At 38.8% G+C, this 12,807-nt stretch overlaps 2 protein-coding genes across 3 annotated transcripts in view; both read left to right on the top strand.

The window, feature by feature from the left end:
* LOC133531912 (glutamate receptor 1) overlaps nucleotides 1-12,807 on the top strand; it is a 108,001-nt gene that overhangs the window by 32,292 nt on the left and 62,902 nt on the right. The window lies entirely within an intron of this gene.
* LOC133531837 (uncharacterized) lies at nucleotides 5,364-11,968 on the top strand. Its single transcript, XM_061870255.1, has 2 exons — nucleotides 5,364-5,789; nucleotides 5,899-11,968. The coding sequence occupies exon 2, from the start codon at nucleotides 6,530-6,532 to the stop codon at nucleotides 11,732-11,734; it is 5,205 nt and encodes a 1,734-aa protein (XP_061726239.1). The 5' UTR covers nucleotides 5,364-5,789; nucleotides 5,899-6,529; the 3' UTR covers nucleotides 11,735-11,968.

The raw sequence follows: 12,807 nt of genomic DNA, 5'->3' as shown, positions 1-12,807 counted from the left end.
AAGGTGTTACTTTTTTAAAGACCCTGTAAAGTGTCCTACTCCCTCTGCTGAGCAAAGGCCTCCCCCCTAGACTTCCAATACTCCCGATTAACTGCAGCATCCGTCCAGTTGCTGATAAATGCATCCAGGTCGTCCCGCCATCTCTTCTTAGGCCGATCACTTCGATGTTTATATTATATAATCAAATGTTTTTTTTTTGACCTATTAATTTATTTTTGATAGCAGATACCAATTGATATTATACAACAAGGAATACAGATATAATAAAAATACGCTAGGCAAAAAAATGTTTTGGTAAATTGAACATGTTATCTGTATGTACTTGTACACGTGTACCTAAACGTATAATTGTGACAGTAAATTCTATTATGTCTAAGTAATTGATAACTCCATACAAAATAGTTTTCAGTAAAAAAAAAAATACATAGTAAAAAACTATTCGCATTAGTTTAAACATTTTTCATGGTTATAAATAGCATTGAAACATCTCTCAAAATGATATTCAAATCCCATGAGTTGAGTTGGAACAGCTAAAAACTTTCGGACTAACCCTCGTAAATACTATATCCATTAATATCTCATACTAAAATGTATGAGGTTATTAAACCTTCTCTAAATCTCCAGAAAGACTATTATTTGAACGCTTGCTAGCTATTTACATATTTCACCTCCGACAGTTAAGACCCGCCTACACTCTCAGGAAAAGTTATAAAAAACTTTCCTTTCGGAAAGTAAGCTCTATCAGAACGTACCTCTTGTGATTTAAGACGAAGAGAATTCAACTTTTGTTTTCAAAAATATCACACCTTTGTTTCTTCCAGGTGATGTCGATAATAATATCCGGACATAGTAGTATTTTATGTAACAGATACGTAAATATAAGGGTTTTTATAGGGCTGAAGTTACAAAACGAGAGGAAGTCGAGTTTTTTAAATAAAAGTCCTATAATTTAAAGACCTATTTATGAACCATTGCACACAATATGTTTTTACTAACAGAGCAACAAACCTAAAATGATAAATAAAATCGAAGTACGTGCACAAGAAAAAATCGGAGTACACTAGAAAGCAAAGGCAAAGGTGCCTTAGCGCAAAGGTTGTCCATCGCGGTTCAACGCGGAAACGCAGCAAGCGTGAGGGGCACCTTTGCACTGGGAGCGATGCGGGTAGGCTGATTGGCTAGTTTGTATATTTAGGTACACTAGAATAAATCAATTCCTTTTTATATATTTTTGGTAACAAAATATCCATACTCTTTTGTTGTAAAGCTTTAGAAGAACACTATAAAGCCTCTGTGTCACTTATATTCATGAGTTTTGTGTAAAGTTTTTTGTTTTGTGAAACCTTTGCTCAAAACTTTTTAAATTGCATAATTATCCGGTTCGCAATTGTAAAAGTACGAACGCCTTCAAGTAAAGTGTCAAAATAAAAATATGTTTAAAAATATATATTTTGTATACTTAAGTAAAAATTAAATGAAATAAAAAAATACGCTACAGTTATTTTTATTTAATATTGACTAAATAGATGTACCCAATTATATGTATCTCAATTCGAAAAATGTGATTGATTTGAAAACAAAAAACTAACCTTGTTCGAACATATTGCCTAGAAGTCGGGCCTTAAAAAAATACAACAGCTACAAACAGACTTCAGTATCACCACTCAAATGAAGATGATTTAGATATCACTCTCATTCATTCACATTGAGTGCCGGGAACCCGCTCAGCGGGCGCTCTGTTCGTAGTCGCTCTACAAAGCGGGAAAACGCTAGAATCGGCTACGCGTGTAGCGCTACGAAAACGTTAACAGTGAATGCGATTGATGGAAAAATAATTATTTGTTAGTATCAAAACATAGGTACTCACATATTAGCGGAAAGTAAAAATGCATTTAAGAGATAAAAAGAAAATGGTAATTGCAGAAAGAATCAATTATAGATAATTTTGTAAAAGATACAAACTAGATGTCATACTTTCTGTGATACTCCTACATAAATCAAGGACATTTCTGTCGAAGCGAAGACCATTTTTAACCATATTGAAAAATTATTCTTGTTCACCAAAATCCACGAATGCGTCCAAACGTTTTAGTAATTCAGTTAGGCAATAAAAAAAATATGTCATGGCAGTTTGTGCAGACCATTCCAATGTACCAGATTTGGTAAAATGTGACAGGGGCTTTACTCGATTATCGCCGCACATTTGCCGGTTTGAACATAAATGTTTATGACATCCAGCAAAATTGCAGGGCTTCGATTGCACAAACTGCATCTAACAGTAATTGTTTTTTTTTTTTCCTTTTATAAAGTAAAACTTGTTATTTCGGATTCCGTAAACTTGTAGAATCGCCGTGCCCTTAAACGACCGTATATTTTCAAATCAATCGAAAGTTTTTATTTCACCTACTTTAAAGTTTACTTTTTAATGTCAAGTTTTCGTCCAGTTTTAGTATATTAGTGATATTGAATTTTGATTTATGACAATTGTCGTTGAAATAAAATTTTGGTTATACAGAATCATGCAGAATTTCTGTAGACATTTCGAGAACATGTTGAACTGGTATATACCTGAAAGAATTAAAATATGAATTATTGCATAGCGAGGTTTTCGTACATAAAAACAAGTGAGGTATGCAAACCTAAGATGGAATATCATCGTCGTACTGGTTCATTTTAATCGTGACTAGCTAGCTGAGCTCGGGTGAAACCTTACATGCCTATTATGTAGCATACTTTAAGTATGTTTTGTCTGATGAGTATGTGTATGGTAATGATTAGGGTCGATAATTGACTGTTGTCGATCAGTTTAGTTTATGAATCCTTTACCGCAATGACACACAGTAAGCGCAGTCGTAGGCGTCCGTGTTAACAATCTAATATTCTGTAAAGTTGCCTGCCTACGTATTACATTTCGTTATGCTCGATGTATACTGATAAAACCCATTTCCAATTCAAACACAGATAGCCCAGTACTCTAGTCAATGCACAGATAAAATATTTCATATTGACAGAGCCGCACGTATGTTAATGATGTTACGTAAATCATCAAGAGTATTATTATGTTTCTTTTTTATGGCTATAAAACAGTTGCAGGTTCTGATAGTATTTATGTGAAAATGAGTAAGTAGACTTTCTATGGATCTGTATCCTGTTTGAACATTTATTAGACTTTTTACGGTTTCGTAGTTAACTAGGAACCCTTATAGATTCGCCATATCCGTCTGTCTGTCTGTCCATCTACGGCTTAGGTTAGTGAATAAACTGCAATTTGGTATGGAAATCAATCACGCCGACAAAATGATAAAATAAAAACTAGATTTTAGTTACTGTACCTACACGTAAAGTGGGGATACATTTTTTTTTTTCATTCAACCTTATGATGTAAATAAAGAACATCAATGAAAACTGTAGCGGACATGCTGGATTAAGCCAAATTTGAGTTTTCGCAAAAAAAAATCCCTTCTTGATAATAAGACGTACGAGTACAAGTGCTGCGTAGGTACTCCCTTTTGCTTGTTATGTACATGATACCCACTAATAGCACCTGTTAAATGCATCCTACATTATGACGAACAGGTAACTACGGAACCCTACACTGAGCATGTCCCGACAACCCGACATGCTATTGGCCGGTTTTCTAGTTGCAGGCATGGTTGTAACTATAAGAAAAGTTGAAATGTATGTATAAGAAAAGTTTGTGGTGAAGCAAAGTTTTTTTTATCAGATACGGTTAGTTTTTTAGATTAAATGTCTGTCTAACCGTTTGTCCATCCACAGTTTTGCTCAGTGATCTTCTGTAGGTACTAGACAAAGTGGTACCTAAGTATTTTACAGAATACGTAAAGTGAAGGCGATTTTTTTTCTCTTTTACCAGATGGGACGGGGTAACGGAGGAAAGGTTTTTTTTCTATTTTTAAAGTATATATACTTGGAAATATAATAATTTCGTAAATCCAATAAACGTGTTCGTCAACTAACTTTAAAATTGTGACTACTATAAAATAATTGAATTCCTTTTCAGTATCTAAATAAACTCACTGGTTACCTACTACTCTGTGCAGAGATCATATCAGGATTCAATTTATTCAAGGCGACGCGCGACCGCATTTTCACAAGACGTCACATGTCACCGGCACACACATGCACCAGGAGTGCACCAGGATTCATTTCAGGAATACGGCTTCGATCAATCATGTTGAACTATATTACACTCCCAGCTGTCACTTGGCACGTGAAACTAGAGATTCTCTTAAAATTATTTTATTAAATCAGAGCAAACATAAGAGAATACGAGTAATTATTATTAAAATTAAATTACAGTCAATTGGTTTTGACTAGGTTAGTAAGTAGGTAGGTACTTTTACAATTGGACCACGCTAAGTTTTTATGCCAAAGTGCTACGTCAATTATGGAGCTTATAGGGATAGGTATCCATTCGTATGCCAGTTTGTGCAAAGTTAGCGTGGTCAGTCTTTTTACTTAGGTAAATACATTCTTAACAGAGATACAAAAGATGGCGGCCAACATCAATGCTTTGATGATTCAATCTCAAAATATTAAAAATAAAAACGTAAAAAGATGTTTAACTAGGCAAGTATGAAAAAAGGTATACCTGGTTAGATTATATCTATCTACCTACTTACTTTAATCTCAAAATAAATATCTCACGATAATTGTCTTGAAGGTATTTTTTAACAAATAAAAGAAGTAACTTTATAAAATAATTAGAAATGAAATGTTTTTATGGTCTTTATGAGTGGGATTAAAAAAGTAAAATAGTTGCAAATGATATTTACACAATTTTCAATAGTGGCTTTATGCTGCACGGGTTTTGCTTTTCATGCCTTTATGTCAAACCATAAACAAATTGGTGGACGATATCAGAAATGTTACTGTATTTAACATTTCATATTTGGGTTACGCAAGTGGGATCAAAAACTTTGGTTGAACATGGACGTAATTAAAATTGTAAACTCGAGGCATAATAAAAACACTTCCGTACAAATTCAACTTATTATTTTTTATATCTTTTACTAATTAATAGTTTTCTGATTTTTCCCTGTACTTGTAGCATAAGACGATATGATTTGGACAATTTCATAGGTCTAGAGGTCAACGGAAAGTACCCTATAAATTTCGATTCCTTTGAGAGTGTCAAAATATACGTTTTTTGCTACATAAACGGCCGTATCTTTTTTATGTTGACTTAAAAGTTTGATTTTTTTTCACAGCTGCTAGACTGAGCTTTCTGTAGACCTGAGTACATATAGATATGGTTTTAAATTCAACTCGATACCACCACGCGTCCCCCAGGTAAAGGGTCTTGAGAGGCAGACGGACGGAAAGACAACAAACTGATAATAATAAGTGGTGGTGATAGCACCAACGCATCATCTTAGGCCCTGCTGGACACACGGAGCAGAACCGGTCGTCCACCGGCCGCCGCGCCCGCGCCCGCGCCCCGCGCACCGCGCGCGACATTCTCCCACCAACCGCGACACACGAAACACGACGGCTCGCGTCCATCCCGCTCGCGATTATGCGGTACGCGCCGCGCTCTGTTTTTATTGTAACGGTCGATTTATAGTTTTAATATATTTTTACATAAGTTATACAGTCCGCTTATTTCTCTCCAGTAGCTAGACCAACATATGGTCCTTAAACGCCGTAGTAAATGACAGTGGACCGTTACAAGCGCGATTTAAAATAAAACCGTTAATATCGTATCCGTCGTTCTACGATTGATCACCTCATCACGACGGTTCTACGAGTGGAGGTCGCAGCGCATCGTGAGAAGCACATCTACATTCGCCCGTCTTCAGTTGCTTTCGAGATTGCTACATAAAACTGAGGTCTTCGCCGTTATTATCATAACTCCAAAGTGCACGGCCCCTACAGAGCAGCAGTATCTTCGAACTACGTACAACAACAGAAGCAACACCGGGTGAACAACAAACATCATAAATACAAGTGCAAGAAGTTCATATAATAAAAACCACAAACAGAATAATCATCGGGATTGGAGCTCACTACCTACCGGCCTACGATTACGGATAGCATAACTGTGAGATCATTCCAATATTCCCCTTATTTTAGTTTGCATTCCCATAAACAGTAAAGTAGTTTTTAAAATCATTTCATTAAAATTACTTACGATCAAAACAAACCATTAAAAGTGCTTCGATCTTAATTGCATGTTAAAGTTGTCTTGTTCAGTCTTACAAAGCTTTATTTTTAACTTCCATTATTATTATCGTCATTCTTGCAAAGTAATTTAGTCATAAATAAAAGTTAAAATCGTAATTATTTTTCATAATAAAAGTGGGTTGGTCGAGAAAAGCATTTTACGATACGATTTCTTAATAGCAATATCACAAGTAGCTTATTCCACGAAATTTCAACGCCTGCAAAAAAGCTTAGAGCAAAGTTGAGAATAGTGTTGCTATTTTTTTTCATCAGTTAACATAGTTATTACGTAGAACACTTAGTACTTAATTCTATTTCACTTTTTCTATTTTTTCACTGCATAATGGCTACAGAAATACGCTGCAAAGAATTAATTAAGAAGCGTGGTACAGTTAAAGCTAAGCTTACGCAATTTACTGCATATTTAGCTACAGCAAAATCTTGTGCTCAGTTGAGTGACCCACAATTGGTCGAACTAGACCTACGCATAACCAAAATAGATGCTTTATATGAGTCATATGACACGTTTCAGAGCGAGTTGGAGCAGCTAGTGGAGGACCCGAGCGAGCTGTATACCGATCGAGAGCAGTTTGAAGGGACTTATTACCACGAGCTCGCGACCGCACGAGAACTATTGGAGCGACATCGTAGTCAGCGCGCTAAGGAGTACGCTAGCGCCAGGTCTGAGGTAGGTTCCGATGAGTGCCCAACTGTCATATCATGCAGACAAAGCAACGTACGTTTGCCAAAAATAAATCTACCACATTTTAGCGGCGGCTGTCAGAATTGGTTGGAATTTAAAGATATTTATGTTTCATTAATTCATACGGAGAAAAGCATAGATGATATCAATAAATTCCATTATCTTCGTGCTTCTCTTCACGGAAGTGCGGCCATAGTGATCCGTAGCTTAGATTTTAGGGCAGAAAATTATAATGCAGCATGGAAATTGCTATGCGACAGGTACGACAACAAACAATTATTGGTAAATAATCATGTTCAAGCTCTTTTTAACATAGACCCGATTCACCGCGAGTCTTGTCATGGTCTCCGACAAATAGTCGACACTGCAAATAAAAATCTTAGAGCACTGGCTACCCTTGATCAGCCAGTCGATCATTGGGATACCTTAGTCATTCATATAATGTCGTCAAAGTTAGACAACATTACTAGTAGAAAATGGGAGGAGCATAGGAACTCATTGTCAGAACCTCCTTCGCTTGACAATTTTCTGACATTTTTGAGTAACAGGTGTAATCTTCTTGAAACATTAGAAGAATCCAAAAATAATAAGTCGAAGGCTGAGCCGTCAGTCAGTAAACCGAAAAGTTTTGCAGCCTCTTCAAGTCAACATGACAGTGCAAAAAAGCATCTTAAACCCTGTCCCTTGTGTAACAAGAACCACTATATCTTTAATTGTGACACCTTCAGAGCCTTGCCGGTTGACCAACGTTGGAATAAGGCCAAGGAGCATAAAGTGTGCCTTAACTGTCTGCGCCCGGGACATCATGAGTCGAAATGCAGTCTTAGTCATTGTAAATATTGTAAGGTCAGACACAATACGTTGTTGCACACTCATAATGACACAAATACCCCTACAGAACACGTAGCATTGTCGGCAACCAATCACGTCATGGGTAACGTATCGCCACATGTATTTCTTTCCACAGCTCAGGTGAAGGTCAGTGACAGCAAGGGTCAATTGCACACAGTGAGAATCATGCTGGATAATGGCAGCACAGCAAATTACATTTCGCAGAGTTTGACGAGTAGACTATCATTGCCAACACGCCCTATTATTTCTAATACGTCTGGTTTAAACGAACAAGAGTCAAAAGGTGTACAGGCTTGCTCTCTTCATATGGAGTCTCGCGATGGAACGTTTAAGACAGACATTGATTGTTACATATTGCCAAAGGTCACACGACCCATTCCTGACCAGTTTTTAAACGTGAATGAAATACCTATTCCTTCAGGACTTTGTTTAGCTGACCCCTCTTATTATGAACCGTCTTCAATTAATCTTCTTGTCGGTGCCCAAATCTTTTGGGCTATACTTGGTTCAGGGCGTATAGATCTTGGAAAACAAAATCCACTCCTTGCTGAAACTAAACTTGGCTGGCTTGTCGTAGGAGCTTTGTATCAGCCAAGCCTTAATAAACCTCATAATCCTGTTTGTTTCTTTCTTAATGATCAGCAAACGGGCATAGATCTTACTCCATTTTGGGAGCTTGACACAATACCTTCAGAACATAATCGCACCGTAGACGAAAATACATGTGAGCAAATCTTTACCACTACAACAAAACGTGATGAAGAGGGACGCTTTGTAGTCACTATGCCATTGAAGGAGTCACCAGACGTATTGGGAAGCTCGTTCGAACTGGCTAGACGCAGGTTCCTTTCCTTAGAGCAAAAGTTTGATAGGGACCCTTTGTTTAGAGAGCGGTACGTTGACTTCATTACTGAATATGAAACGTTAGGCCACATGAGCGAAAGTTTTCATGACACTTCGCGACAGTCATATTTTCTACCACATCATGGAATTCTAAGGGATTCTAGCAGCACTACCAAGCTGCGGGCGGTTTTTGACGCGTCTGCTGCCACCACGTCTGGAAAGTCCCTAAACGACATCCAGCTAGTAGGTCCTAGGATTCAAGATGACTTATTCTCTATACTACTTAGATTCCGTCAACATAAGTTTGTGGTGTCTGCAGACATAGAAAAAATGTACCGACAAATTTTAGTTGACGAGGAACAACGGTCTCTTCAAAAGATTCTCTGGCGGGCTAACCCCTCGCAACCTATAAAAATTTACACACTTAATACTGTGACTTATGGTACAGCGTCGGCTCCTTACCTTAGCACACGCTGTCTTCTCCAGTTGGCACAGGATTCTCTAGACAAGCAAACTCAAGATGCAATATCAAAAGACTTTTACGTAGATGACTTCCTGTCAGGGTCACACTCAATTGCTGATACCGTGTCTCTGTGTCAAAAGGTCACAGACACTCTTCGCTCAGCAAAATTCAATCTTCGAAAGTGGCAATCTAATAGCGAACAAATTCTAAAGCAAATCAAAAATGAACCTTCTCTTAATCATACCGTAAACTTAAGCGAAAAAGAATTATCAAAAACACTTGGCATTAGCTGGCATTGTACTCAAGATACTTTAACCTTTCAAATAAACATTTCAGTTCCTTCCGTAGTTACCAAACGCACTATATTGTCAGCCATAGCACAGATATTCGATCCTCTTGGTTTAGTTACACCTTGCATTGTAGAAGCCAAAATTTTAATGCAAAAATTGTGGGTAGACAAAATGGATTGGGATCAGCCTCTTTCAGGCAGCTTACTTACATCATGGAACAATTTTGCAAAAACATTACCTAACCTAAATAATGTAAATATACCAAGATGGATATTATGTGAATCATTTGCTTCTATTGAGTTTCATATTTTTACTGATGCCTCAGAAAGGGCATATGGAGCGTGCCTTTATGTCCGCTCCGTGGCCGGGGATGGCTCTGTGTGTGTGCGTCTTCTGGCCTCCAAGAGCAAAATTGCACCAATTAAGGCCACGACTATCCCTCGCCTTGAACTTTGTGCAGCATTGTTAGGAACAAGACTGTGTACTAAAGTCCTGGAGTCACTGACCTTGAAACCAGAACGTTGCATATTTTGGTGCGACTCCATGATTGTCCTTGGATGGTTAAAATCTTCTCCAGCTCTTCTAAGGCCGTTCGTAAAAAACCGTATCTCCGAGATACAAGATAGCTTTCAACAGGAATGTTGGCGTTACGTTCCTTCTAAAGAAAATTCAGCTGATCTCGTGTCTCGGGGTCTTGATGCGGATCTTATACAAACCTCGTCTTTATGGTGGTCCGGGCCGTCTTTTTTAGCGTCAGATTCTTCACATTGGCCAACTACACCTGGCTCTGAAAGTGAAACCTCATTACCAGAGATCATAACACATAAATCATTCGTCATTACTTCATCCAATTCAGATGATGCCAATGCTATTCAAACTTTGATTAATAATCGCTCAGATTATGCAAAGATTCAGCGGGTAATTGCCTACATTAAAAGATTCACATACAATTGTCAGAATGCTAGTAATAAGAAACAGGGTTACCTTACCGCGTCTGAATTATCTGCTGCATCTACTCTGATCCTTCGCATATCTCAACAAACTGCCTTTCCTGAAGATTATGAATTGCTCAAATCAGGAAAGGAATTACCAAAACAAAGCAGACTTAAATCATTGTCCCCATTTTACGACGCTGGTCTTATCAGAGTTGGCGGTCGACTACTTAATTCCTTCTACGATTACGATGTTAAGCACCCCATAATTGTTTGTTGTAAACAACCTATAATAAGGCTTCTAGTTAGGATGTTGCACCTCCGCGCTCTCCATGCAGGTCCTCAGTTACTTATGACAGTTTTACGTCAAAATTACTGGCCTCTTGGGGGACGCAACTTAGTAAAGCATACAGTTCAACAATGTATCCGTTGCATTAGGCTCAAGGCAGAAACGATCCAACCTGTAATGGGTAACTTACCAAAGGAGCGGTTACATCTTGAATTTCCATTTATTGAAACAGGCACTGATTATGCCGGACCTATTTTGATAGCCGATCGCAAGGGTAGAGGCTGCAGACTTGTGAAAGCTTATATTTGTATTTTCGTTTGCTTAGCAACACGGGCACTTCATTTGGAGCTTGTCTCTGATCTTACTAAAGAAGCTTTTATTGCAGCGCTCGATCGGTTTATAGCTCGTCGAGGGAAGCCGAGAACCATATTCTCGGACAATGGTACTACCTTTGTTGGCGCTGCCAACGAGCTCGCTAACGTGCTGAACCAAGATTTAGCCAAGGATAGGGCTGCTGAAGGTATTAACTTCTCTTTTATTCCCGCGTACACTCCTCATTTTGGCGGCTTATGGGAGTCTGCTGTTAAATCGGTGAAGCATCATTTACGTAGAGTGTTAGGCCTTACGCATCTCACCTTTGAAGAGATGGCGACATGCCTTAGTCAGGTCGAAGCAATTTTAAATTCGCGACCTCTTACCCCCCTTTCCGACGACCCCTCTGACCTTATACCCCTTACTCCGTCACACTTTCTTATTGGGAGATCTCTTACGGCCGTACCACATCGTCAAGTCTCCAGCCAGAACATCTCAAGTCTCCAAAGGTTCCAGCGGATAGAAGTTCTCAAACAGCACTTTTGGAATCGTTTCTCAAGCGAGTACATCTTCAGTCTTCAACAGAGGACAAAATGGCGCAGTTCAAGAGGAAGGCTTGAAGTTGGCACTATGGTAGTAGTGAAGGAGAACAACCAACCGCCTCTTATGTGGTTAATGGGCCGTATCGTCAACGTGCTACCTGGAAAGGATGGAGTGGCCAGAGTAGCAGACATCAAGACCAAGAAGGGAATCATACGTCGAGCCTTTAACACAATATGCCCTCTCCCGATCTACAGTCTTGAAGACAATGAGTCTTCAACGCCGGGAGTATATGGTGGTGATAGCACCAACGCATCATCTTAGGCCCTGCTGGACACACGGAGCAGAACCGGTCGTCCACCGGCCGCCGCGCCCGCGCCCGCGCCCCGCGCACCGCGCGCGACATTCTCCCACCAACCGCGACACACGAAACACGACGGCTCGCGTCCATCCCGCTCGCGATTATGCGGTACGCGCCGCGCTCTGTTTTTATTGTAACGGTCGATTTATAGTTTTAATATATTTTTACATAAGTTATACAGTCCGCTTATTTCTCTCCAGTAGCTAGACCAACAATAAGGATATTGGGTATATACGGGTTCCGTTTTATTCCTTTTGAGGTACGGAACCCTAAAAATACAAAAATTGGACCAGTGCGAGTCGGATTCGCGCACCGAGGGTTCCGTTCTTTTTAGTATTTGTTGTTATAGCGGTAACAGAACTATCACAGTTCATGAGATACAGCCTGGTGACAGAGGGACGGACAGCAGAGTAATAGGGTCACGATTTGACCCTTTGGGTACAGAACCCTAAGAAGCCACGAGTAACACCTCTTAATATTTATATTGTTGTAATGTATCAGTGGGCCTTACACTGAAGCGCAGGCAGACAGACAGAAAGGCAGAGAGACGGACGGACGGACGAGCAGCGTAAGCTTTTAGTAATAATTAACCTTAAACTAATTAGACGGTTTAACTCAGGTACATCCGTACCGAAAGGGTTGTAACCCTTGAATTTAAACAGTTTATATACAAGGGTAACAACCTTTTTGGAAGTATGGATATGCGCCAGCTTTTATTTCACAAAATCCAAATTATTGTTTAGTTAACAATATGTTCTTTTAACACTTTATCTCATTTGTGTATTTTAATTTTAACTTCAAATTCAATCTAAACATAGTTTTTGTGAAACCTACAGGTATGTACATCAAAATACATCTAATGAATGATCACAAAACTTATTTTTATTAGTTATATTTAGAAGCAGGTATGGGACCAGAACAAATCACCGTCTCTGCAATCTCGAGACGAGTGGCACAATTTTCAAACAACAAGGCTGGAAAGGCACCAAGAACAAAGAAGTGCATTAGCGGATTCAAACAAGAGCAAGAGTATTAA

The sequence above is a fragment of the Cydia pomonella genome, chromosome 1 (assembly GCF_033807575.1).
Source record: "Cydia pomonella isolate Wapato2018A chromosome 1, ilCydPomo1, whole genome shotgun sequence".
NCBI classification, from domain to species: Eukaryota; Metazoa; Arthropoda; class Insecta; order Lepidoptera; family Tortricidae; genus Cydia; species Cydia pomonella.
The sequence above is the reverse complement of the archived record's forward strand: the minus strand, read 5'-3'. Positions and strand labels throughout refer to the sequence as shown.

What these genes read in the sequence shown, in the direction of transcription:
- LOC133531837 (XM_061870255.1), top strand. Translation starts at nt 6,530, where the DNA reads ATGGCTACAGAAATACGCTGCAAAGAATTAATTAAGAAGCGTGGTACA.